Here is a 27,872-nt window from a genome sequence, read left to right on the forward strand (position 1 = left end):
GGCACCTTTTTATTCTGAAGAGTGTGATTTGTTTTTATAGGGGTTTTTATACCACTGATATTTTGGGGAGTTTTAACAAAATATTTTTACTTAATATTTTTTACTTGTATTTTTGTTGTGATTAACGGTTTATAATTCCCTCTAATTTATTAATTGGTGTGGACATTTTTTCAAGTCATATAAAAGAAAACTAATACGACCAGCAATTATAACTTTAAATAACTAAATATAAATTAGAAAAGCTTTAGTAGGTTTTTGATAAAAAATGAAGGGAAAAGGGCTGAAACGTCTAATAAACCTGAATAACCTGAATAAATGCTGTATATTTTGACATGTTGCTGTTGTTTAATTGTGTTTCTTTGTTTACTCTTATTAAACTGTAGCGGCTCAGTGGTTTAATACCTGGTGCTAATTGAGATGTTGAAATATTTTTTTAATTGGGCGCCAGTTATTAAATTAATTTAATTAGATTAATTAATTAATTAATTAATCAAATTAATTAATAACACAAGACATCTCAGGGTGTGGTTTCTACAGGTAACAGAAATTTTCATAACCAAGTTATCCAGAAAAACACACTGAAATGACAGGTTTTGTAAAATAAAAGTATTTATTAAATCACACAGATATGAGTAAATAATTCATTAAAAAGTCATAATGTAGCCATTATATATCAAATCATAGTGTAGAATAATAAATGAGAAATAAAAGAACAAACACGTTATAATGCTGATATGAAAGGAATAAAGATTAATAGAACTATAAAGTGAATATTTCTAAATAAGGGTCTAAGGCATTTTAAGTCTACGAAACCAATTCTTATTTCCACCCAAGACACTCAAAATGAGTCATCTATACTAAAGACGCTCTATTAAAGACCTGACCCAGACCATGACCAACAGAACACCATCTGCCGAAAGATTAAACCCAGCTCTGCCTTACTCTGAGTTGTTGAAATGGGCCTTGGTGACGTCCGCCTGGGTTGGTAGTCTGCTGCTTCACCCCGAAAAAGGATCACGTGAGCCTGTCTGCAGGGTGGGTGGACTTCCTGTGTCAGCACGGAGCCCCATGAGAACCCACAGGGAAATCCCTTCGCTCTCAGGTGGCTTGCTGGTGGCCTCCGGACCGCAGGTTTCTGGGTTGGATCTGGCGGATCTCTTTTTCAGCTGTACTTTAGCTAAACTTAGATGGAATAATGCTTGGCTTCGTAGATTGTAAAATAACCTTAGATATTTTAACTAGGATAGCTAATATTAATATACTTGAAGATTAAATGCACTAGTCTAAGAAAACTAACTTAAGATGACTAAACTAACAGTCTATCCTTCCTCCATCTCTGGGCTCCCTAACCTCTCTCCTCTAACTGTTTTCCTCAACTCATCTTCTCCCACTCCTTCTCTAACTCCCTAAACTCAACTAACTGAACTCCCAAAACTCAACTGGCAACTGAACTGTGTCTCTATTAGACTCTGTGGCCTGTTTGGCCTTCGAGCTATGATTGGCCCTGTGGCCCAAGTGTCTGTGTTTTGATTGGTCTAGGAGCAATTTCAAACTTTGGTGGGGATTCACAAAGGGCCATAAAACCCCCCCTCGCTCACATGGTCAGCATGCTTCAGAATTTCTCTAATAGATCAAACCAAAAGAAAACTCAATTAAACAGTGGATCAAAATACATTTTTCAGCATATCAGTTTGTGAGGATAAATTCAGAAAAAAACAATCTTACAATTGAATCACAATAAATGTAATATATATATATATTGCCCACAAACATGTAATATTCAAGATAATCTTAGAAATACAATGATGGATGGTACTCTGTCAGAAAGAGATCAAGAGTCATGTTATTATTTAAACCCAATTAAATCACTTAAAAGATAATACATGGTTAAACCACTGATAACCAAATAAAGCTATATTATCAAATGCTAATTAAACCTTGTTGATTCAGACTTGAACGTGTAGGAGAATTTAATCAGGACACATCCAAACACATATACCATATACCAGACACATATACCATTATTTAGTAAACATTCTATAAAACACCTTTTTTATATAGTCAATATATATGTATTTTAAGCAAAATCTTCTTAGTGAGAAATTCCTCCCCTCTGCTGTGTTTAGATAAGCGGCTGTCGTCGGAATTTACGACCGTGGGGGAAGTTGGTGAAGTTGGTGTTGGGAATGTAATTTCCAAGCTAAGAGCATTCATTTTAACTTCATGAATCTTATTTCTAAGTGGTTGCAGAAAGCACAAACCCCTAAATTGGTATAATATATTTGGTGAATTTACAATTTCCAAGGCATTCATTAAGTTTTGAACCCTCTCTCAAGTCCCGTCCTTGTCCTGGTGATTGTGCTGTTGGCAAAACCACAATTGTGCACAGTTCCAGATGTTTAAACATTAACGGTCCTAAATCCAGATTTACGACTGACAGCGTCTGAAGGAATGTCAAAAAAGAATTTAAAAATGTTTACCCTGACTTGCATTTAGGGTTCTCGAGCGAGGCTGAGTGAAGAAATAGTCAGGAAATGTCATTTTGAAATTTAAGGCTGTTTGAAAAAGATAACTCCAAGGCTTTTAGAGTGTTCTGGGGGTTGAAGTTCCTTATAGACCATAAAGTGGGGGTAGTATGTGTGTGTGTGTATGTGTGTGTGTGTGTGTGTGTCCAAGCGATGCAGGAATCCTCTGTTTAATCCACTACATTCCCCCCCCATCGATCGATGGGCCACTGGACGTTGGGTCATCGGTCGATGTCAACGTGGATTTCTGTAGACAGAGCATGTTAGGGTACATCTTTCATGCAATTGGTGTCCTGTTGGTCATGCTTTCTTAAGACAAACTACTACAAGGTCGCTGACAGAGTTTTTGGTCTAATGGATATACAATTTCTCTGATGATCAGTTTTTTTTTTTTTGTTGTAGCTATTGGCTTTTGGTTCTGAATAGAATAGTTAATTTAATGTGATAGTGTGGCAACAAGCATATGAAAGGGTCACAAATAGTTTGCTAGCTATTTGTTCCTTTATAACTTTATCAAGACAACCTACCCATAAGGTATGCTTCAATAATTAGCCACTACTTAGTCAACAATTGAGAACAATATAGCGGAGCAAACGTAGTCAGAAGGGAAACAAAATATGTTTTGGGCACCTGAAGAGAAGAGAAAAAAAAAAAATTGGCACCCCCCCTTCTCCATGTATTTATTATACTGCTATGCTAATGGTTTGAAATGGTGATTCAAACACTAGGTTTAACAAAATATCCAATTTGTTGTGAGTTATGCTACTTGGATAGGTGAGTTCCAGACAGTGAATGTGTGGTACGTTCTCAATTTAACAATTGCGTCAGGTCAGAATATGGTGGACAATGAACACTCAGTGTGTCTAGGTATTTAGCCCAGTATTATGATTTAACCTAGGGCATTATTGGTCCCGACTTGTCCCATGGGGCTTTTGCATAGTTTAATTGGGTTACAGTGAACTTGTTTGAGAATCGGTTTAATAAAACACTGACGATGCGGGATTTGGTTCCAGATGCGAGGCAGTTTGTCTGCCCCTGCATGAGGACCAAACCAATGAGACCTGAGCTCGCGAATTGTTTTGCCAGTGCTGTGCTGGGACCTCACCAGTAGCTTGTCAGCAGTGTAGCACAATGGTTGGTAGCCAAGCGTGCTTTTTCCCAGTTTTGGGTGTTTCCGCAGTTCACCGCTAGAACGGTGAGATATACCAACACCTGAGAAAGTGTGGTTCAGCGAAAAAGTTGTGGCCTGAGCCATTTCAATAGGGTCTGGGGGACGTCCCCTCCATCTGGCAAATGCACCTGCCACAGTGATGAGATGTTTGTTCCTTCGAACAAATTTCATGAGTCTTTCGACCCAATCCATTTGTGGAATTGGCCATACACCACACAGATCTTCTGAAGATTGGGGCTGAAAACACACTAGCCTTTTTCCAACAAGTGGCAGATATGTCAATTGTGGGAGTGCTCTGTGTGTTTTCCCCATCATTTTGTGGTCCACCCATGGGTGATCGAGGGCCTGGGCCAGGCTCTCCCCCCCATGGCTCTGAGGCACCACGAATGAAGATGAAGCGTGTGTATCTGGGGCATAAACAAACAGGCCCTTGAGCATCCTGAAAGACGCACAGTAAGTGGCAAGTGGATCAAGTTGAAATGCCAGTGTTCTGAAAAAAGTGTTGCCACATGCACCAATTGTCATGTTAACTTTCCATTTGATCTGAGCATTCCGAAAAGCACATCCATCTGTGTAGATGGTGGGAATGTTTTTACATTCATAAGAATCCAAGGGACTGTGTTTGTCTGGAACCACTGGTGCAGGAACAAGAAGAGAACAATCCTTTTGGTGCACGAACAGAGGATCACAGTTAGTCCGTGGCAAGGAACCTGCAGGTGGTCTGTGAACAGCTGACTTGTCAACCCATGGAACAAAGATTTCACCGTTGACCGTTGTGTTAAGAGTGGATGACTTTCCAGCTTTTGGGTTGTACTCATCTACAGCCGTAGAGGGAGTCAATGCCCATGAACAGGTGTTTTGTTTTAGAATCATGCTAGGGGACTCTGAGGATGGTGGTTTCAGAACCCTGACAGTGAGCTTCTCATTGATTCCCGTGGAATTTGAAGGTTCAATGAGCTTGTGTGGCTCAATGTTGCTAGCAACATGATAGCATTGAACTCTATCCTGTGCCTTAGGACAGGGCAGGGGTTCGCAAACCTGTGCCCAGATTCTACGATGCTGAAAGTCAATCAATGGTTTGAACCGGTCAAGGAGGTCTTTGCCAAAGAGCAATGGGACGTTCTCCAATGGAGAAATGTGAATTGGATGGGTGAGGCTCATTGGACCGATGGCAACGTGCACCAGGGCTGCAGAATGCAGAGTGATACCAGTGTGCGAATATGGTTGAAGGTGAAGAGCACACTTTTTCAGAGGTATCTTTTTGTTGTTTCGGCGGGCTGTCGCCCTCACCTGGTCAAAAAGTGAATTTGACATTAAAGAAATGTCTGACCCCGTGTCCAAAAGAGCTTCATACCCGAACACATCTTCCAGCCAGGTGGCTAGGTAGAATTTTGGTGTTGAACCTTTCTCGGTTAAGAAACCCAAGAAATGTTTAGGTGGTGGATCCTCCAGGCTGAGGGAAGAAGCTTCCTCAGTGTGGTTGTTTTCAGCGTCTGGCTGTACAACCAAGGCTGCATTGGAGTGGATGGATTTCGCACCCCCCCAAGCAGGTTGATCTGGAGCATGGACAATTGGCAAGAATTCAGATTCAGCATTGTCCTGCTTGCGTATTTCGTTACGAAATTGTCTGAGCAGACTGCCGTCTTTAGTGCTCAGGTTAGTTGGATATGTCTTATCCTTGTGCCCTTTAGGTGGACACCAACGTTTGTGGTGCTTTGGGTTCTTTCTCCTGAGCGGAGATTGAAGTTTGCTGGAGCTCTGTGCTCGAGCATGGTGCTGTGAGTGTTTGCCATTCCAACTGCGTTTTACCCTACCTTTCCTTCGATAGGTGGGCTTTTGGTCACTTTGCTTGGCCCAATGTAGGGACGAGCGACGCCAAGAGTGGAACACTCTCTGGTTTTTGTGGTTTAACTGGGTCTTAGGTGGCATTGGAGCCTTGTGTGCCCCTTTTTGCTTGACGTGGGAGGACTGCTCATTAATTATCAGGACGTCATTTGACTCTGATTTTTTATTAATGTTTTGTTGGAACTTAGCAAATCCTCTGAGAGCCAAATCACGCAGCTGCCGGCTTGTTAGCGTACGAGGGCAGGCTGCGACTCCAAAAGAGTGACTGGTGGAGGGATGGAGGTTTCTCACGAACAATGTTTTGAAAACTTCCTCTTCCTCCATTCCAGGCTCATTTCTATAGCCGAAATAAGCGTGCCTGAGGCGGTGATAGTACTGTAGGGGTGTTTCCTGGCGGCTCTGCTTAATTGCAAGAGCTGCAGCAAGGCCGGTTTGAACAAGGTGGTTGGAGAACTCATTCTCCAAAGCCTTGCAAAGAGCAGGATAATCTCTCTTAACCTGGGGTGGTTGGCGCTCAATGAAACGTCCAACTTCCCGACTAGAGGACACCTTAATGAGGTAGATTTTATCATCTACCGTGGCCTTGGGGAAACGGCGTAAGAAGAAGTCAATGTCGCGAAGATACTGGTGGACATCATTAGAACCGTCCGGTTCTGGTTCAAAGCGTGGGATGTTACGCGCAATTTTGTCCAAATCTCTATCAGAGGGTGCTTGAGGTTGCACAGAGGTCCCATGTGGCTGGGAACGCTGAGTGAACCTTGGTTCTACTGGCGCTTCAGCACCTTTAAGGGAGACTAGAGGGAATGTATTTGTGGATGGTTGTTGCTTAGGATCCGGAACCCCAGGGGTTCCTGATTTACCAGCTGGATTGATGGGGGAGTCTCCCTCCATCATCAGCTCAAATGTTAACTCTGTTTGGTCTCGAGTTAATTTGACTGCATTGTTAGCATGTGCTAATTCAGTTTGTAGCTCAACCTGTCTTGCAATAGCATGTTTTAGTTTTTCCTGTGACTGAGCTGCAAGTTGGGTAGCTATGTTGGCTTCCTTTTGAAGCAGCTGCACTTCGGTTTTGAGGTCTCTTTGGTTCATTTCAGACTGTACAGTTTTGTTCTCTAGGTCTGCAACTCTATCATTTAAAGTCACAATCTCTGCTTGGAGATTTTGAATGGTTTTGGAGGAAGCAGCAAGTTGATCCTGTGACAACAGCAGTTGTTTCCACAGTATTAGGGAAATCGGATCCACTTGTTGCTTGCCCTCAAGGATTTTAGATACACACTCATTGAGGCTTTTGGCAATTAGTGCATGGAGACCCCCACTGTCCATTTGTTGGACTGGGATGGTAAGTCCTGGGGGTAAACCAGCTGTAAGCTCTAAAAGAGCTTTTTCGGTGGCACACATTTTGATTTACGTAAGGCACGTGGAATCAAACAATTTTGATGACAAACAAGTTTATTTTATGTTCGAGTCAATTAGCATTTTGCCTTTGCTAAGAAGAAAATCTGTTAAAAGTGGGTGACCTAAGGTTACAATTAGTAGATTAATTTAAAAGAATAGTTAGATTTGTTGTCAGTGGTGCTAGTGAACAGTTTAATAACTGTAGGGCACTATACACAATATGTCTAAATATGAGTATAGTTATTAACTATGTACAGGATGGGAGAATTTAACTATGTATTAAGCACAGGTGTGCTGGGTATATGGTTGAGTAACTGATAACTGGATAAGTTTTTTTTTTTTTTTTTTTTTTTTTTTTTTTTTTTTTTTTTTTTATAAATGGTTAATTAATTAATTAATTTCAATTAGTTATTAATAATTGATCTTAATCGATCAGGAATTAATCTTAATTTATTTGAAGATGGTTGAATTAAATTGAAAATAATTAATTAACAAAAATTTAATTAACTTTACTTAATCAAATTGATTAAAATGACCAGTTAATTATTTATGTTGTGATTAGTTACTCAATGGAGATAGCTATTTAGCTTGGTTCAATGTAACATAAAGAGTAATGTTTGAGAGAGCAGACCTGAAACTTAAATTTAACTATTTAATATAAACCAATTAAATGAATGCAGTTATTTGTTCACTTATTTAGAAACCATTTAACCCAACCACAATGCAAATTCCCTTTATTAACTTAACGAAAAGTTTGTTTGAAATTGGCACCCTCTGGCGACAGAAACTCTAAATGCACTCTACAGGATGATAGCAATTACACAAATACAACACCAGGTGGCGACACAGCTATGTGGCTAAGTGGCTGCCTCTGGTGGTCAAACAAATGAGATGCACCTTTCTGCACTGTATGCAGTTACCCAAATCAAACACCAGATGGCGATGTGGCAGTGTACCCCCCCCTAGTGGTGAGGGGTAGTAAAACACCCTTTGAGTTTGAGTGTAAATAGTCAGGCTGTCCACCAGATGGTGGCAGAGGCCGACTGGTGGGCGTGGTCACGCCCACCGATGATGCCACGTTAAGGACCGCCCCTTGGGTCTGGGACCTGGTCAGCAGATTTGACTGACTCAGTCGACTGTGAATAGCAGAGGAGAAGGACTCGGCTGTCCTAAAGTTTAACACAGCAGCAACACACTTCACAAGATGAGCAAAGAGGATTTACATCCTGGCGTGGTTAGTTTAATCACGCACACAATAGACTTCCTGCCACTCAGGGTGGTGTTACGTAAAAGTTAGCTACTCTTTTACGCACGTGGAAGTGTCCAGTACTGCAGGATTTTACGGATTTCGCGCAAAAACCGGCAGTTTTAACTGGAGCGCGGAGTCGATGAGCCGGAGATCCGCGACTCAGGGCTGCGCGAAGGCCTTATCAGATCAACACTGGCAAAATATGTCTATTTTACCGGAAACAGTTCGAACTTTATGTAAGTACACACGTATATACACGTATATACACCCGGGTTTAAGGTTACCCACACACGGCGGTGTGTCAACCAAGCTTATTTTACAAATAAGCGTAATGTTTTCAAGAGCGCTCGCATACCACACACACACAACTGTACACGTTATTTAGACACATAGGGGAGCGTGCGCGTGACACGCACACACAGCGGGGGACTGGCCAGTCCTGAATTGTAAACAAAAACACGTGTAGCACATGTGCGTGTGTTTCTAACACGCTGGGTTTATGCAGTTAACTCCAGCTAAGCCAGCTAGCCAGCAGCTAACGCATTTAATAATAACAACAAAATACACTTTATTCTGCAACTTACAGCGCTATTTTCTGGAACTGGTTATGAAATGTGTATATATTCTGGTCTCGCGGCGGAGAGCCAATAAGAATATAATCCTGCCCCACGTTGGCGAGCCAATTATGTAGCGGCTCAGTGGTTTAATACCTGGTGCTAATTGAGATGTTGAAATATTTTTTTAATTGGGCGCCAGTTATTAAATTAATTTAATTAGATTAATTAATTAATTAATTAATCAAATTAATTAATAACACAAGACATCTCAGGGTGTGGTTTCTACAGGTAACAGAAATTTTCATAACCAAGTTATCCAGAAAAACACACTGAAATGACAGGTTTTGTAAAATAAAAGTATTTATTAAATCACACAGATATGAGTAAATAATTCATTAAAAAGTCATAATGTAGCCATTATATATCAAATCATAGTGTAGAATAATAAATGAGAAATAAAAGAACAAACACGTTATAATGCTGATATGAAAGGAATAAAGATTAATAGAACTATAAAGTGAATATTTCTAAATAAGGGTCTAAGGCATTTTAAGTCTACGAAACCAATTCTTATTTCCACCCAAGACACTCAAAATGAGTCATCTATACTAAAGACGCTCTATTAAAGACCCGACCCAGACCATGACCAACAGAACACCATCTGCCGAAAGATTAAACCCAGCTCTGCCTTACTCTGAGTTGTTGAAATGGGCCTTGGTGACGTCCGCCTGGGTTGGTAGTCTGCTGCTTCACCCCGAAAAAGGATCACGTGAGCCTGTCTGCAGGGTGGGTGGACTTCCTGTGTCAGCACGGAGCCCCATGAGAACCCACAGGGAAATCCCTTCGCTCTCAGGTGGCTTGCTGGTGGCCTCCGGACCGCAGGTTTCTGGGTTGGATCTGGCGGATCTCTTTTTCAGCTGTACTTTAGCTAAACTTAGATGGAATAATGCTTGGCTTCGTAGATTGTAAAATAACCTTAGATATTTTAACTAGGATAGCTAATATTAATATACTTGAAGATTAAATGCACTAGTCTAAGAAAACTAACTTAAGATGACTAAACTAACAGTCTATCCTTCCTCCATCTCTGGGCTCCCTAACCTCTCTCCTCTAACTGTTTTCCTCAACTCATCTTCTCCCACTCCTTCTCTAACTCCCTAAACTCAACTAACTGAACTCCCAAAACTCAACTGGCAACTGAACTGTGTCTCTATTAGACTCTGTGGCCTGTTTGGCCTTCGAGCTATGATTGGCCCTGTGGCCCAAGTGTCTGTGTTTTGATTGGTCTAGGAGCAATTTCAAACTTTGGTGGGGATTCACAAAGGGCCATAAAACCCCCCCTCGCTCACATGGTCAGCATGCTTCAGAATTTCTCTAATAGATCAAACCAAAAGAAAACTCAATTAAACAGTGGATCAAAATACATTTTTCAGCATATCAGTTTGTGAGGATAAATTCAGAAAAAAACAATCTTACAATTGAATCACAATAAATGTAATATATATATATATTGCCCACAAACATGTAATATTCAAGATAATCTTAGAAATACAATGATGGATGGTACTCTGTCAGAAAGAGATCAAGAGTCATGTTATTATTTAAACCCAATTAAATCACTTAAAAGATAATACATGGTTAAACCACTGATAACCAAATAAAGCTATATTATCAAATGCTAATTAAACCTTGTTGATTCAGACTTGAACGTGTAGGAGAATTTAATCAGGACACATCCAAACACATATACCATATACCAGACACATATACCATTATTTAGTAAACATTCTATAAAACACCTTTTTTATATAGTCAATATATATGTATTTTAAGCAAAATCTTCTTAGTGAGAAATTCCTCCCCTCTGCTGTGTTTAGATAAGCGGCTGTCGTCGGAATTTACGACCGTGGGGGAAGTTGGTGAAGTTGGTGTTGGGAATGTAATTTCCAAGCTAAGAGCATTCATTTTAACTTCATGAATCTTATTTCTAAGTGGTTGCAGAAAGCACAAACCCCTAAATTGGTATAATATATTTGGTGAATTTACAATTTCCAAGGCATTCATTAAGTTTTGAACCCTCTCTCAAGTCCCGTCCTTGTCCTGGTGATTGTGCTGTTGGCAAAACCACAATTGTGCACAGTTCCAGATGTTTAAACATTAACGGTCCTAAATCCAGATTTACGACTGACAGCGTCTGAAGGAATGTCAAAAAAGAATTTAAAAATGTTTACCCTGACTTGCATTTAGGGTTCTCGAGCGAGGCTGAGTGAAGAAATAGTCAGGAAATGTCATTTTGAAATTTAAGGCTGTTTGAAAAAGATAACTCCAAGGCTTTTAGAGTGTTCTGGGGGTTGAAGTTCCTTATAGACCATAAAGTGGGGGTAGTATGTGTGTGTGTGTATGTGTGTGTGTGTGTGTGTGTCCAAGCGATGCAGGAATCCTCTGTTTAATCCACTACAAAACCATTAAATCATTAGGATGGTGTTTCTCAGAGACGGTCCTGGAGGACTCTTACCTGAACTTTCAGCCTCCTGAGAAACCTGATGCAACTCATCATTATCCACTGACTCATTATCCAGCTCTTTCAGAGGTACAGGGGGTGATAAAGCAGGGAAATCACTAAAATGTGCAGGACTGGGAATGAGAATCTCAGCATTTAAGAAAGGGATAAGTGAAGATAAAGGAAGGAGGAAGTAATGAGTTACCTGTACTGAATGATGAATGTGTTGCTCATCGATACCCATCCCGTGTTTTTCCAATATTGTGAAAAGTGAAGCACGAGGAAACTCTCGTCATCAGGTTTATCTGTTCTAACATGTTTTTAACCATTACAAAAGATAGAGGGGTTCAATTATATAAAAAACACAAATACATCAATTATACTTTTAGAGTTAAAATCTATCATTGAAATTAGTGCTGGGAGACATGGAAAAATCATATATCACAATATAGAATTTTTTTTTATATCACGATAACGATTTATATCATGATATACCACATTTAAGTATGTTTTCAGTTATTCTTTGAAAAATATGACAAAATAATATCATTGCTTACTTTTATCCAACTTTATTTCAAAGTGACATTAAACCCAACTTTCACAAATGAGAATGACTACCTTTTAGTGCAGCAATATATATATATATATATCACATTAAAAAAGATGAGGGAGATGCAGTAGCTCATATTTAAAAGAACAATGCGTCTCCATTGTTCAGCTCTCATGAGTTTAATAACGTAAAGCACGTCTCAAACCGGCGTGTCCGCGCGTGACCCTCAAATAACGTAAAGTGAAAATGAGTTCATCACTTATATAAACTGAGTTTATGCAAAGTGACCACGCCCATACATTTCATCATAGCTACTTTATATATCTGCATGAATAACTGATGAAATTACTGTAGAAATGATAGAGATGATAGAAGGTAAGTAGCAGATAGACACTTTTCTATCATCCCCACGATATTTATCCTCATATCGCACAGCACTAACTGCAGCCCTACTCCAAACAGTCGACTACTAAAATAATCATTAGTAGATATTTATCCTCATATAGCACAGCACTAGTTGAAATCCTTATTTCAGTTGTTTCTTACAAAAACCTCATCAGGCCTCCGGCTTCAACACTGAAACACAAGCTCAGCTGTTATTAAATTGCAGTTAATAATGAACTTTTTATTATGAACTTTAGCCTTTTTCTATTGCAGAATTACAGGGTTCATACGGTCATGAAAAACCTGGAAAAGCCATCTAATTTGGAAATATCAGTTTCCAGGCCTGGATAAGTTCTGGAAAAATAAAAAAACAGAGTAATTTTTTAAAAAGTCATGAAAATTTGGTCTCGATGGAGAAAATCTATTTTGAGCTACAAATACATCAAATACATCAGCTCAGAGTTAATTCAGTAATTTAACCTCTACACAACGGAGCTCTCAGAATCTGATACACATTTTATTATTAAAGATTGTGTGTCAGAATAATTTTATCTAACTTATTTTAGACCAACTTTAATCAATTTTAATCATAGTTTTAGTTGATTTTTGGTTTTATTGTCCGTGTCCGCACTGATGTTTTAAAAATCGTATGGTCATGAAAATCTGCCTTGAAGGGATGAAAAAATCATGAATAAATAATGGAAATGCATTTGTTAAAACGTCTATGAACCCTGAATATATATCTACAAAGAAGTCCGAAAATATTTATTTAAATCTTATGAACAATAAATACATTTGTATGCATTTAAGATCTCTATACAAGTTAAGAAGTGTGTGAGATTATACCAACAGAAAATTCTAGAGTATTTAAATACTATAAATTCTATAGTGTTTAAAGTTATTAATATGGCAGTTCCAAAAAATGTCCCTTCTATTATCAAGTGTTGTATAAAACATAGCAAAAAAATTAAGAAAATTACAGCAGAATAAGCTGTTCAGAAATGAAGATTTGGCTCATTTCTTATGAGCTAAACCCACCTACTCAGCTCTGCTGCTCATCACACGAATACATGTTCCTTACAAATGTGGCATCGTTCAATTATTAAATATATATAATGAATTATTAATAAATTATAAATTAGCAGGCTTTTCAACAGTATAAGTTTTATAACAAAGATATAATCTACCAAACACACATATTCCCTTACTTTCTGTGCTCTGTTTATTAAAATGATATAGATTCCACCTAATATTAAGTTTGTTTGTAAACATGTAAATTCATTAAGTGAATTGGATCATTAGCTCTAATTGGGGAATTAAATTATTTCTATAATAGTTTCAGGAAACAGCTGAACTCTAACCTCTGTCCTTTACTGTCCTCTAGTGGGGATTTCAGGTGAGTACAGACTCCTCCCTTTACCTGCTGAAACTCATCAGGTGAGCAGCAACAGTGTTCACGCACAGTAACGCTCTGCAGGTATTGGTCGCTTACAAGTGACGTCACGGTGAGGTTTTATTTGTGTTTGTTTAGCTCCATGCTGATTTCTCTTCTTATAATATAGCTAATAATACTTTACTTTAGTCAACACACAAATACGTGCAGGACTTTTTACAAGACACCGTATTTGTTCAGCCCGTCCAGACGAATCCAAATACATGTAAAAAATAAAGTCAGTGCTATAAACACAAGTTTCATTAATTACAGCAGCTTAACTTTACTGTTAAATTTAACTGTAAATATTTTTGAAAATGTGAAAATATTATTTTGTTAAAGTGTCAGTGTGTCAGATAATTACTCAAAATACAGGCTATCTAATGTAAATATAAAACACAATAGCTGTACAGTTAGTTTACAAGACGGTAGGCTAGCTAAACCAGCTAAAGACCCAGTTAGCTAAGCTAGTTAACTCTTAGTAACATAACTAAGTATTTGGCTCTTAAATCTTTTGACTGTTTTTGATTAAATTTAAATTAAATTTGTTTAAGACCCTTAGAAAGCTGAATATTTTTTAAAGAAGTGTTTGCTAATATTTTGTATGAAAAATAAAATAAAAAAACTGTAGAATATAACCGTGAAATGCATAGCAAATTTATCTCGCTAAATCCTCTATAGCTGTCTAGCTAAAAAAGTATGACCAGCTGGACCATTATTTTACTACCTAACTTGCTAATAGTCCATTAAACTCAAATCAAACTTTCCACAGCTTTCAATTAACACCAGTTTTTAGATTATTTAAAATCATTTAACTCCAGCACAAGCTGGTCCTGAGCTTCATTTTTAACAGAGTAATAAAACTCCAAAATATTTAGCTATTTATCTGTAGAATTTCAACTGAATCTTTCAATTTAATCTTTTCACTTTTTAATATATATATATAAATTGTGTATAAATTAGCTAGTTAGCTAACTTTACCTCACAGCTCAGCTGTAGCAGCAGAAACAGCAGCTTACTTTCTCTGAGGTAAATATTTTTGAAAATGTGAAAATATTATTTTGTAAAGTGTCAGTGTGTCAGATAATTAATCAAAATACAGGCTGTCTAATGTAAATATAAAACACAATAGCTGTTAAATGCTTAAGACAGATAGGTTAGCTAAACTAGCTAAAGACCTAGTTAGCTGAGCTAGCTAACACTAAGTAACATAGCTAAGCATCTGTCTCAGAAGTGTTTGCTAATATTTTTTATGAAAAATAAAAAATAACTGTAGCATATAACCTTAAATGCATAGCGAATCTGTCTCGCTAAATCTTCTATAGCTGTTTAACTAAAAAAGTATGACCAGCTGGACCATTATTTAACTAGCTAACTTGCTAATAGTCCATTAAACTCAAATCAAACTTTCCACAGCTTTCAATTAACATCAGTTTTTAGATCATTTAAACCAGTTAACTCCAGTACAAGCTGGTCCTGAGCTTCATTTTTAACAGAGTAATAAAACTCCAAAATATTTAGCTATTTATCTGTAGAATTTCAACTGAATCTTTTCACTTTGTTAATATAAATGTTGTATAAATTTGCTGGTTAGCTAGCTTTACCGCACAGCTCAGCTGTAGCAGCTCTCTGAGGTGAATATTTTGGAGATTGTGAAAAATATTATTTTAAGAGTGTTCATTCAGGCATGTAATGAGACAATGCGTCAGATAATTACTCAAAATACAGGCTGTCTAACGTAAATATATATAAAAATTAGCTGTAAAGTTAGTTTACAAGACAGCTCACTTAGCTAAGCTAGCTAATTCTAACTAACCCAAATCTTTTGCCTGTTTAGATAAAATGTGTTTTTTGCCAGATTTAGACTCATTGTCTGAGAAGTGTTTGGTATTATTTTATATGAAAAAATAACTGGAGAATATAGTTGTAAAGTAAATATAAAAGCTAGCTAGCTCTCTAGATTAATTCTATTACAGGCCTGCTAAATCCCCTATAGCTCTGGCACCTTTAAAATTAAAAGAAGGCGTTAATTATTTTTATATAATGACTTCTAACATGATGTCTTGATTTTAATCAGATAAATAACTAAATATGAATATTTAAGAAATTATTTCTTTCCCTATGTTTGCTAATAAGCTTATATATTGATATCAGTCAAGCTAGCTAGCTAACTAATTAGCCATACTGCATTCTTATAGCTGCTGATAAATAACAGATATTTGCCTAAAAGACTTACAGAAATATTTCTTTCAGACATGTTTAAATAAAATATCTATAAATTGTAAATAAATTATGAAATATAAAGTTTGGCCATCTATCTTTATTTGTTTGTTGGATGCATTGTTTATTTTATTTTATTTTTACATGAATTGTAATACAGTATTGATACTAACAGTTTTGCACTCTACCGTTTTCACCTTTAAACAGGGACCTGATGGAGCATCAGTGGGAAAAATGATGGTTTTAATGCTGAAAGAGACAAAGTTGCGCAACAGCTGTAAATAGACTTGCGCATGTATCCTAGCAACGCCTCGCGCATGAGCGTGCGTGACGTCATAGAATACTTGCGCGTGACGTCATCCGTGCCTCTAAAAACAGGCGCGCATGAGGGAGCAGGACCAGACACGACTGGGATTACAAACAGACACCCTGAGCTCACTGCAGATCCTGTACCGAGACAATGGCTTTTAAGAACTGGTTGAAAAAACTGACCTCCGGGAAAAAGTCCTGCAGGAATGAGGAGGAAGAGAGGCAGCAGAAAGAGAAGGAGAGGCGGCAGATAGAGAAGGAGAGGCAGCATAAAGACAAGGGATGGCAGCCAATGCTGCAGATAAAGAAGAAGAGGCAAATAAAGAAGGAGAGGCAGATAGAGAAGGAATGGCAGCAGAGAGAGAAGGAGAGGCAGATAGAGAAGGAGAGGCAGATAGAGAAGGAGAGGCAGCAGAGAGAGAAGGAGAGGCAGATAGAGAAGGAGAGGCAGCAGAGAGAGAAGGAGAGGCAGATAGAAAAGGAGAGGCAGATAGAGAAGGAGAAAGAGCAGAAAGAGAAGAAGAGGCTGCAGATGCAGCAGAAAGAGAAGGAGAGGCAGATAGAGAAGGAGTGGCAGAAAGAGAAGGAGAAGCAGCAGATAGAGAAGGAGAGGCAGCAGATAGAGAAGGAGAGGCAGCAGATAGAGAAGGAGAGGCAGCAGGAGGAGTATAAAATTCCTCCGCCTTTTGCGCCCCCTGCCCCTGTACAGTTTGTAGTGCCGTGGCAACTGATAGAGGAGGAGAGGCAGCAGATAAAGGTGGGAGGACAGCAGCCTGCCGGAGTGGAGGCTTCGTCCCTAATTATGCCAACAGCGCCCCCTCTCCCTAATGAGGATTTAGCGCTGTGGTACGGGGCAGCAGAACCATGGCATCTCATAGAGGGGGAGAGGCAGCAGAGAGAAAAGGAGTGGCAGCAAATACAGACGGAAAGGCAGCAGATAGAGAAGGAGAGGCAGATAGACAAGGAGATGCAGATAGAGAAGGAGAGGCAGATAGAAAAGGAGTGGCAGCAAATACAGATGGAGAGGCAGCAGATAGAGAAGGAAATGCAGCACATAAAGATGGAGAGGCAGCAGATAGAGGAAGTGAGGCAGCAGATACAGAAGGAGAGGCAGATAGAGAAGGAGAGGGAGATAGAGAAGGAGAGGCAGATAGAAAAGGAGTGGCAGCAAATACAGATGGAGAGACAGCAGATAGAGGAAGTGAGGCAGCAGATAGAGGCAGAGAGGCAGCAGATAGTGGTGGAGAGGCAGCAAATAGAGGAGTATAGCATTGCTCCACCTATAGCGCCCCCTCTCCCCAACAAGTAAGTATTTAGCGCCGTGGCAGGGGGCGTCAGATAGAGAAGGAGCAGCAGGAGGAGCTGTATTAAAAGTAGGCGACATAAAGAAGAGAATGAAGTCTCTGGTCCACATGGTGAACTCATTCATAGCTCCATGTGGAAATAACCTCTCTATGAACTCCTCTGATCCATCTGTATCTACATGGTGAGCTCATTCATAGCTCCATGTGTTAATAACCTCTCTACGAACTCCTCTGATCCATCTGTATCTACATGGTGAGCTCATTCATAGCTCCATGTGTTAATAACCTCTCTACGAACTCCTCTGATCCATCTGTATCTACATAGTGAGCTCATTCATAGCTCCATGTGCATGGGTTCCTCTCTCTGGCATGAATGGCGTGCTACGATTATAATAATAAATCTGATTTAAACCCTTAATCACGCTGCTGTTTTATTGTCTTCTCTAAATATAAAAGTTTTATTTTATTAGTAAACCTTTAAACACATCCACACTCACCCAACACACTCAGAAACAAGAAGCAGCAGCAGCAGCATATACACTGCAAAAAAATCCATAGGCAAAAACTAGACAACATATATGTAAATTAAGAAAAAAATATGTAAATAAAAAACTGCCAATGGGGTAAGCTATTTTTTCTTAAAATAAGATTTATTTTAACAAGCAATCACACAGTGTCAAAATGAATGAAGCAACAACTAAATCAAGCAAATATCACAGTTTTTTAGCTTAGATTTGGACACAAGAAACTTATAGAATAACTTGACTGGTGACTTTTGTGCTTATTTTAAGTTTAAACTACTGAAAATAATGTGAGAATTTTAAGTGAGTCTGATTAAGATCATTATTCCTAAAATAAGCAGAATAATCTTACAGCTATACAATGCGTAGTAAGACAAAAAAAACAGGCAAAAAAAGAATAAAATAAGATTTATTGCTTTAAAATGTAATAGATTCACTTCCTAAAATTGAGTTTTTGTTTCCTCCACCTGTTTTTTCTTAACCTTTGAAGTGTCTATTTCAAGATTCTGACAGGTAACAGGACAAAAACTGTCCTGTGGGGCTTATTTTTAACCTTTTACTGCATCTATCCCAAGTCCAAACCTGACAAAATGATGAAGAAATTGGCATAGCTCCTTCAGTTAAAACCTATACAGAAAAATGAGCACACTTTTCCACACAATTCTGGGCCAAGGAATTCTCTTAACCAGAAACAACCTTTATATATTATATTATAATGACAAATTTGTCTGTAGCTTGTAGTCTAGACGGGCATAATAAAAATTGACCAAACAAACCCTCAAATATTTTGAATATTTGATATTATATATGAATATATAATATATTCATATATATGAATATATGAATTTAATAGCATTTAACCAAATTATACAGAACAATAAAAACAAGTGTGAATAACTACAAACACACACACAAGCTTTAGAACTTATAAACAGTTCCAGTTCTACTGTATGTTACATTTTATATATTTCAAAATGTAATATACATTAGAATTAGCACTGTATCCAAATTCTAGAGTGTGCCTGTTTGCTGCCACCTAGCTCTATCATACACACTTGCTTTTATTGTGCTGTGTAATTTGGTGTGAATGCTATTGTATTGTTAAACATACAAAAAATATATACAGCAGAATTGCACTGTATCCAAATTCTAAAAATTATATTGATTTTTAAATATATAACATTTAATATAAAACAGTCTTGGCTTGTATTGTAAATATAAAGGGTGTGTGTTTGCTGCCACCTATCTGTCACATACACAGTTGCTGAAATGCTATTGAATTCTCATTGAATTTGTAAATATATAAAATATAATATATAATAGTTATAGAGCATTTTGCATAATAATAATAATAATAATAATAATAATAATAATAATAATAATAATAATAGGTTTGCAAGTTTCCCCATGACTCAAAGTGAACATCCAAGTTATTCTGAAGTGTATAAATCATAAAGATATGGAGCTTTGGGTGTTTTTCTTTTTTCTTAAAGCCATCTATTCTTATCTGGGAACATTAATAGGTATTTTAGGCACTGCAATGATCTGAAGGTGAATAAATGAGTCTGTACAGATGTAGAGGTGGTCTAGAATTAGATGTATTTTATTCTGACTGGAAAAGTGCTCTCAGTTTTTCAGTTTTAACAGTAAAAGGAAGGATGTGCGTCTCTCTATGTGGTCCTACTGTTCTGATTATGTAAGTATCTGCTGAATAAAATTAACTTTACCGTGGTTTATCTACATTATCCAGCTCAACTGTGACAACCAGCCCCGGTTAGCGAGCGCTAAGCCTCGGGTAGTTAGTGACAGCCAGGCCCGGTTAGCGAGCGCTTAGCCTCGGGTAGTTAGTGAAATCCAGGCCCGGTTAGCGAGCGCTTAGCCTCGGGTAGTTAGTGACAGCCAGGCCCGGTTAGCGAGCGCTTAGCCTCGGGTAGTTAGTGAAATCCAGGCCCGGTTAGCGAGCGCTTAGCCTCGGGTAGTTAGTGAAATCCAGGCCCGGTTAGCGAGCGCTTAGCCTCGGGTAGTTAGTGACAGCCAGGCCCGGTTAGCGAGCGCTTAGCCTCGGGTAGTTAGTGACAGCCAGGCCCGGTTAGCGAGCGCTTAGCCTCGGGTAGTTAGTGAAATCCAGGCCCGGTTAGCGAGCGCTTAGCCTCGGGTAGTTAGTGAAATCCAGGCCCGGTTAGCGAGCGCTTAGCCTCGGGTAGTTAGTGAAATCCAGGCCCGGTTAGCGAGCGCTTAGCCTCGGGTAGTTAGTGACAGCCAGGCCCGGTTAGTGAGCGCTTAGCCTCGGGTAGTTAGTGACAGCCAGCCCCGGTTAGTGAGCGCTTAGCCTCGGGTAGTTAGTGACAGCCAGCCCCGGTTAGTGAGCGCTTAGCCTCGGGTAGTTAGTGACAGCCAGCCCCGGTTAGAGAGCGCTTAGCCTCGGGTAGTTAGTGAAATCCAGGCCCGGTTAGCGAGCGCTTAGCCTCGGGTAGTTAGTGACAGCCAGGCCCGGTTAACGAGCGCTTAGCCTCCGGTAGTTAGTGAAAGCCAGGCCCGGTTAGCGAGCGCTTAGCCTCGGGTAGTTAGTGAAATCCAGGCCCGGTTAGCGAGCGCTTAGCCTCGGGTAGTTAGTGAAAGCCAGGCCCGGTTAGTGAGCTCTTAGCCTCGGGTAGTTAGTGACAGCCAGGCCCGGTTAGCGAGCGCTTAGCCTCGGGTAGTTAGTGACAGCCAGGCCCGGTTAGAGAGCGCTTAGCCTCGGGTAGTTAGTGACAGCCAGGCCCGGTTAGAGAGCGCTTAGCCTCGGGTAGTTTTTTGTTATTGAGTGCGAGCATGTATCCTAGCAACGCTGACAGCACTTCTGATTGGTTCAGAGTGAAAGTTCTTCTGAGGTCTGCAGGGGTTTTGGTGTGCAGACTGCGGGTAAGCATATTTTACATTTTACTATATTACAGAATTTGCTATAAACTGACCAGGCGGATTCATGAAAAACATTTAGTCCATTATTATAATTTTTGACAGTAGAATGTAATAATTTGGGAGGCTTGAATCAAACAATATTAATACGTTTTTTTTATCAAGTATTTCTATCAACAAAATCAATACATTTATTAATATAAAATGCTAGTGATTTGAGAACTGACCACCAGAGGTCATTATTTTCCAACTGTTTCACTGGTATTTTGTCATTTTGAATTAGTTGTTATTAATTACTTAAATCTTTAAAAAAATATGTCTATTATTTATTAAGAAATGTTAAATTTTTATCCACATGGAACATATTCCCAGTACAGCAACCCACTTAATTTATTACAACATTTCTCCCAAATTACAAATAAAAATATTCTCATTTAGAGCATTTATTTACAGAAAATGAGAAATATCTGAAATAACAAAAAAGATGCAGAACTTTCAGACCTCAAATAATGCAAAGAAAACAAGTTCATATTCATAAAGTTTTAAGAGTTCAGAAATAATCAATATTTGGTGGAATAACCCTGGTTTTTAATCACAGTTTTTTTTCATGCATCTTGGCATCATGTTCTCCTCCACCAGTCTTACACACTGCTTTTGGATGACTAGGACGTATGCAAAGCAGCAAAAGTGTTTTAAGTGGTTCCTGAAATGAATGTTAGGTCATATAACAGGTTTGCATTATTATTATTTCGGTTTCTAAACGGCGTGACTGTAAATATTCAGTGTGTGCTGAAGGCAGAACGTTTACTTCTGTCTGAAGAGATCTGACAGTATGTGGAGTCATGATCAGAGTGTGGATAGAAATGCTGCATCAAGACGTTCTTTAATTCTTTAAAAGTATGAATTTTCTATTTAATATAAAAGTGCACATAAATGTACCTTTCTGTATGTCCATACAATGTATTTTTAAGCAAATATATGTAGTGGCATTAAATACAGCTTAAAGTGTTGCTTTAGTGTATTTTTTCCCAGTGTCATCAATATGCAAATTAATACATTTGCAAAATACTTCAGGTGTATTAAAAATGATGTTTAAAAAACACACTTAAATCTACTTAAGTTCGCAAAAGATATACAAAAAAGAGCACTCAAAAGCACAATCTAATGCTTTCATGTTGTATTTAAATAGAAATTAATTATAATTGAAATATACTTAAATTGCTGTAAGTTGTTTCTATAATAGTACAATTAGTTTGTACTTAAGGATGTATTGATTTTAATGCCAAAGTGGACTTTTTTCATGTTAAATATACTTTTAGAAAATAAACGGTAATTAAATGCACTTTTCTTTTGCAAGGGTTATTGCTAATATACATCATTATTATTATAAACATGTCCGCTAAATGTAATGTTAAGTAATGTAATGTAATGTAATGTATAATAAATCGATTAAGGAGTAAATACTGTGAGGAGCATTCACTTGTGAATTCCGAATGCGACATTTATTTGCTGGATTTTATTAAAAACAGTCAGTACAAGAAATATACAGCATGAAAAATATACAATATAATGACTTCATACAAATACTGTTAATAAAAAAAATACATTATAGCCACAAGGAGCATTTACACCGTCACACCGTGTGACTCGCATCATGTAATGACAGCAAAACAACCAGAATCAGAATCAAATATGAGACAATGCTTTGGTCTATTCACAGTGGCTACACTATTATTATACATTATTTATTATTATACACAATATATTAGTGAATATCTCTAGTATCTGTCTCTTTCTCTCTCTCTCTCTCTCTCTATATACACTACCGTTCAAAAGTTTGGGGTCACATTGAAACGTCCTTATTTTTGAAGGAAAAGCACTGTACTTTTCAATGAAGATAACTTTAAACTAGTCCTAACTTTAAACAAATACACTCTGTACATTGCTAATGTGGTAAATGACTATTCTAGCTGCAAATGTCTGTTTTTGGTGCAATATCTACATAGGTGTATAGAGGCCCATTTCCAGCAACTATCACTCCAGTGTTCTAATGGTACAATGTGTTTGCTCATTGGCTCAGAAGGCTAATTGATGATTAGAAAACCCTTGTGCAATCATGTTCACACACCTGAAAACAGTCTAGCTCATTACAGAAGCTACAAAACTGACCTTCCTTTGAGCAGATTGAGTTTCTGGAGCATCACATTTGTGGGGTCAATTAAACGCTCAAAATGGCCAGAAAAAGAGAACTTTCATCTGAAACTCGACAGTTTATTCTTGTTCTTAGAAATGAAGGCTATTCCATGCGAGAAATTGCTAAGAAATTGAAGATTTCCTACAATGGTGTGTACTACTCCCTTCAGAGGACAGCACAAACAGGCTCTAACCAGAGTAGAAAAAGAAGTGGGAGGCCGCGTTGCACAACTAAGCAAGAAGATAAGTACATTAGAGTCTCTAGTTTGAGAAACAGACGCCTCACAGGTCCCCAACTGGCATCTTCATTAAATAGTACCCGCAAAACACCAGTGTCAACATCTACAGTGAAGAGGCGGCTGCGGGATTTTGGGCTTCAGGGCAGAGTGGCAAAGAAAAAGCCATATCTGAGACTGGCTAATAAAAGAAAAAGATTAAGATGGGCAAAAGAACACAGACATTGCACAGAGGAAGACTGGAAAAAAGTGTTGTGGACGGATGAATCCAAGTTTGAGGTGTTTGGATCACAAAGAAGAACGTTTGTGAGACGCAGAACAAATGAAAAGATGCTGGAAGAATGCCTGACGCCATCTGTTAAGCATGGTGGAGGTAATGTGATGGTCTGGGGTTGCTTTGGTGCTGGTAAGGTGGGAGATTTGTACAGGGTAAAAGGGATTCTGAATAAGGAAGGCTATCACTCCATTTTGCAACGCCATGCCATACCCAGTGGACAGCGCCTGATCGGAGCCAATTTCGTCCTACAACAGGACAATGACCCTAAACACACCTCCAAATTGTGCAAGAACTATTTACAGCAGAAGCAGGCAGCTGGTATTCTATTGGTAATGGAGTGGCCAGCGCAGTCACCAGATCTGAACCCCATTGAGCTGTTGTGGGAGCAGCTTGACCGTATGGTACGCCAGAAGTGCCCATCCAACCAATCCAACTTGTGGGAGCTGCTTCTAGAAGCGTGGGGTGCAATTTCTCCAGCTTACCTCAACAAATTAACAGCTAGAATGCCAAAGGTGTGCAATGCTGTAATTGCTGCAAATGGAGGATTCTTTGATGAAAGCAAAGTTTGATGTAAAAACAATGTTATTTCAAATACAAATCATTATTTCTAACCTTGTCAATGTCTTGACTCTATTTTCTATTCATTTCACAACGTATGGTGGTGAATAAGTGTGACTTTTCATGGAAAACACAAAATTGTTTGAGTGACCCCAAACTTTTGAACGGTAGTGTATATATATATATAGTACTACATTAGTACATGTTTCAACAAAGAGTTTAAAAAGCGTGTTTTTTTTATTTTACTGCAAAAACAAAGACTTTATTTTCCCAAAGACACGCTGCCTTTTAACTGTGGAGGAGAAATGACCATTTAATGATATTGAAACCTAAATTATTTATATTTTACTGTAATCTTCTGCAGTACAGGAATCAGTACTCAGTGCTCCAGCAGATCTCTGAACGTGTGCATCATTTTGTAGAGTTATGATCTCATTTATTCACCCAAATATCAATAATTTTATCAATAGGAACCAATTTTAGAGAACCTTTTAAAATTTTTTTACCCTCAGCAGATCAGACTGACCCGTGTTCAGTCCTGTAATATATTTCTCTGTAAACATTATAATTAGATTAGTTCACTTATGGATCTGATTGACTTTTAACAAAACACAATTTATAAAGAATTGTCTGTTCTTAGTTTAATTTTAAATTTCATATTTCTACCCTTTCATTCCATTCTATTGTCACTACTGAATTAAACTGGATGGAAAGTACATGTACAGTGTAATATTAAGATATATTAACATCCATATTAATACAGCTCTGGAAAAATGAAGAGATCACTTCAGTTTCTGAATCAGTTTCTCTGATTTTGCTATTTATAGGTTTATGTTTGAGTAAAATGAACATTGTTGTTTTATTCTATAAACTACAGACAACATTTCTCCCAAATTACAAATAAAAATATTCTCATTTAGAGCATTTATTTACAGAAAATGAGAAATGACTGAAATAACAAAAAAGATGCAGAACTTTCAGACCTCAAATAATGCAAAGAAAACAAGTTCATATTCATAAAGTTTTAAGAGTTCAGAAATAATCAATATTTGGTGGAATAACCCTGGTGGTTTTTAATCACAGTTTTTTCATGCATCTTGGCATCATGTTCTCCTCCACCAGTCTTACACACTGCTTTTGGATAACTTTATGCTGCTTTACTCCTGGTGCAAAAATTCAAGCAGTTGTATGAAAGGTGCTATATACGTATATATACTTCCTATATATACTTTCCTTGGTAAATCAAAGAAACTCATCATTGTGAAGTGGTCTCTTATTTTGTTCCAGAGCTGTATATGTGTTTTTTTCTGTACTTTTAGAATATTGAACATTATATTTGCCACATTGTGCACCACTAGTTCTCTGGTTACAGTTGATGGATGATCAGGAGGGACGTTCACTTTTGCACCACACGCAAACTCATCACACACAAAGTGCACTTAAGTGACTCTCGTCTCGTTGATTTATCTATAAAACATTCCAAATGTCAGACACATTAATTCCACATTGCTTTGGCAACAATATCCCACGAGAGCGTCTCCAAAAATAGATATTTACTGTATTTGCTGTAACATGTGATAAATATCACAGCCCATGACTATGGGAGCGATGAGAGAGATAAACTCCCAAAACCACAATATGCTATATGTGCTGGATGTACCACAGATGCACTACTCACATATAGAGAGCACCTCCAGACTTAGCTTAAACTATACAGTCACAGTCAATGTGACATATTTATTTAAATATAGAAAATGTATATTATATATAAATGACTTCTGCAGGGTTAGAGTAGAGGTGAGTAACCCAGGTCCAGAAAGTAAAAATCCACCCCAGGGTTTTGAACGGCTCAGCCACCCAGGCGGTTGGTACAAAACCCTGGGCTGGGTTTTTACTTCCTGGACCTGGATTACCCACCTCTAGGTTACAGACACTTGCTGTCAAAAATGTGAGAGCACCTAGCTTCCCTTTATATAAATATACATAAATTAGATAAAGGGCTTACAATTCATTATACCACAGTTAGTTCTGATCCTGCAATGTGATTGGCTGAGAGGCATTCTATGAATGCCGTTATCAGCCGGTAATGTACTGTAACCGAAGCTCTTCATAATACTCTGCCACATGCATACAGACACACTGAATCTAACAAGTATTAACACACACTAAGGGTGTTGTAGAGTAATTTTAGTTTTTATTTTAACTCTGTAATAGATTTGTTACAGATTCAGATTGGATTTGTTTTTTCTTTTCTACTGTAACATTAAATTTAAATTTAAATTTAAAATGTCTTAAATTCATTTATGTAAATAAAAGGCCATCATTTGTGTGTAAATGTCTAAAATATGTCTTTTAAAGGTATTCAAAATTGCAAAATAAATATATTTTTCTATTATTTTTGCTTATAGCAAGTCCAAAGTACAATGTCCAAATTCCATATGCAAGTTAGTGTACTGGTTTAATGGCAGAAAAAACAACATTTAAAGGGGGCGCTCTTTTTAGGTAAGTTTCTCACTTGCTGTTAACTAGCGGAGATGCTAATGTACATTTTACAAAAATTGGTTCTTTAACTGCAGTTTTGCACCATAACTCTATTTGATGTGTGTATGAACAGCTCGATTTTTGTTTGTGCAAAACTGAAAAAAGAAAATACTGGTTTGTAAAATGTATATTTTTGTGTGTGCTTTTTACTATTTTGTTACTGCGAAAGTGGTCTTAATTTTCTCACTTAAATTAAATTTCCCTATACCTCCAGAGAGCCTGTAATATATGTCAGCCCATACCCGACACGTGGCATCAGATCAGTGATGTGTTTATTCTTTGTTTTTATTGTATTTTATTATTCTTAAGATTATCTTGTGCTCACACTTTTGACAGGCGGTGTAAAATTGAGTGCAGTTATTCAAGTATGATAATAGTGTTTATTAAATTAGCGCTTCTCTTTAGCATGTTTTATGTTCCGGCTGAGCGTCGACAGGGTGTTATATCTCAGTCGCTGCGACGTCGTCGAAGGTGATCTCGTTGCCGCTGCTCTCGTCGTCCTGCTCTCGCTTCTCCAGCTCGAGGCTGAGGTCGCGCAGGGCCGCCTCCAGCTCGCGGTTGCGACGGTACATCTGAACGTAGTTCTGCTGCAGCTGTTTCTGATACCGGATCACCTTGTCCTTCTCCTCCTCCCAGCACCTCCTCTCGCTCTCGAACGCCGCCGCCTGGTCCTCCACCAGCTGCCTCTCGCGCGAGAGCTCCGCCTTCAGCCTGTCTGCGTTCTGTCTGGAACTCTCACGCTGACCTTTCACCTCCTCGCCGTCGTTACCCAGCCTCTGGTCTTCCGGCATGGCCCCGCCCCCGGCTCCTCCCCCTCCTCTGTATCCGGGACTTAACCCTGCTTCAGGTGTGTGCATCAGGGGCGGAGCCTCCATGTATTCGCTCAGAGTGTCGCGCAGGCGCGTTAGCTCCTCCTCCAGCCGGTTCATCTTCTCGCGCAGCAGCTCATTCTCGCTCTTGCGCCGCTGCAGCTCATTCTCGCACACCTCCAGCTCCAGGGTGCGAGTGCGCGAGTGCGTGTGCGCCTCCTGCAGCTGGCTCTGGCTGCTCTGCAGCTCCGCCCGGACCTCTCGCAACTGCCCTCGCAACGTCACCACCTCGCCCACCCGCTGCGCCAGGTCCGCCTGCAGGTCCTTCAGCTGCTGCTTCAGCAGAGAGATCTCACCTGACTTCTGACACACCTGAGAGAGAGAGAGAGAGAGAGGGAGAA

General features: G+C 38.7%; 2 protein-coding genes across 3 annotated transcripts in view; one reads left to right on the forward strand and one right to left on the reverse strand.

The window, feature by feature from the left end:
• The first annotated feature begins 15,953 nt into the window (after positions 1–15,953).
• Positions 15,954–18,054, forward strand: LOC125781160 (trichohyalin-like). Its single transcript, XM_049464318.1, has 2 exons — positions 15,954–17,163; positions 17,206–18,054. Exons 1-2 carry the CDS (start codon positions 16,289–16,291, stop codon positions 17,444–17,446), a joined length of 1,116 nt encoding a protein of 371 aa, XP_049320275.1. The 5' UTR covers positions 15,954–16,288; the 3' UTR covers positions 17,447–18,054.
• Positions 18,055–26,401: 8,347 nt separating this feature from the next.
• Positions 26,402–27,872, reverse strand: part of lzts2b (leucine zipper, putative tumor suppressor 2b) — a 36,229-nt gene continuing 34,758 nt past the window's right edge. For both annotated transcript variants that reach the window (XM_049464312.1, XM_049464313.1), the window contains exon 5: positions 26,402–27,843. In XM_049464312.1, coding sequence (XP_049320269.1) covers positions 27,103–27,843 — 741 coding nt within the window. In that variant the 3' untranslated portion in view covers positions 26,402–27,102. The remainder of the gene's footprint in view (positions 27,844–27,872) is intronic.

Source organism: Astyanax mexicanus, chromosome 15 (assembly GCF_023375975.1).
Source record: "Astyanax mexicanus isolate ESR-SI-001 chromosome 15, AstMex3_surface, whole genome shotgun sequence".
NCBI classification, from domain to species: domain Eukaryota; kingdom Metazoa; phylum Chordata; class Actinopteri; order Characiformes; family Acestrorhamphidae; genus Astyanax; species Astyanax mexicanus.

Coding starts and splice junctions, on each gene's coding strand:
- LOC125781160 (XM_049464318.1), top strand. CDS start 16,289: ATGGCTTTTAAGAACTGGTTGAAAAAACTGACCTCCGGGAAAAAGTCC. Junction 17,164..17,205: donor CAGCAAATACAGATGGAGAG/GCAGCAGATAGA, acceptor AAAGATGGAGAG/GCAGCAGATAGAGGAAGTGA.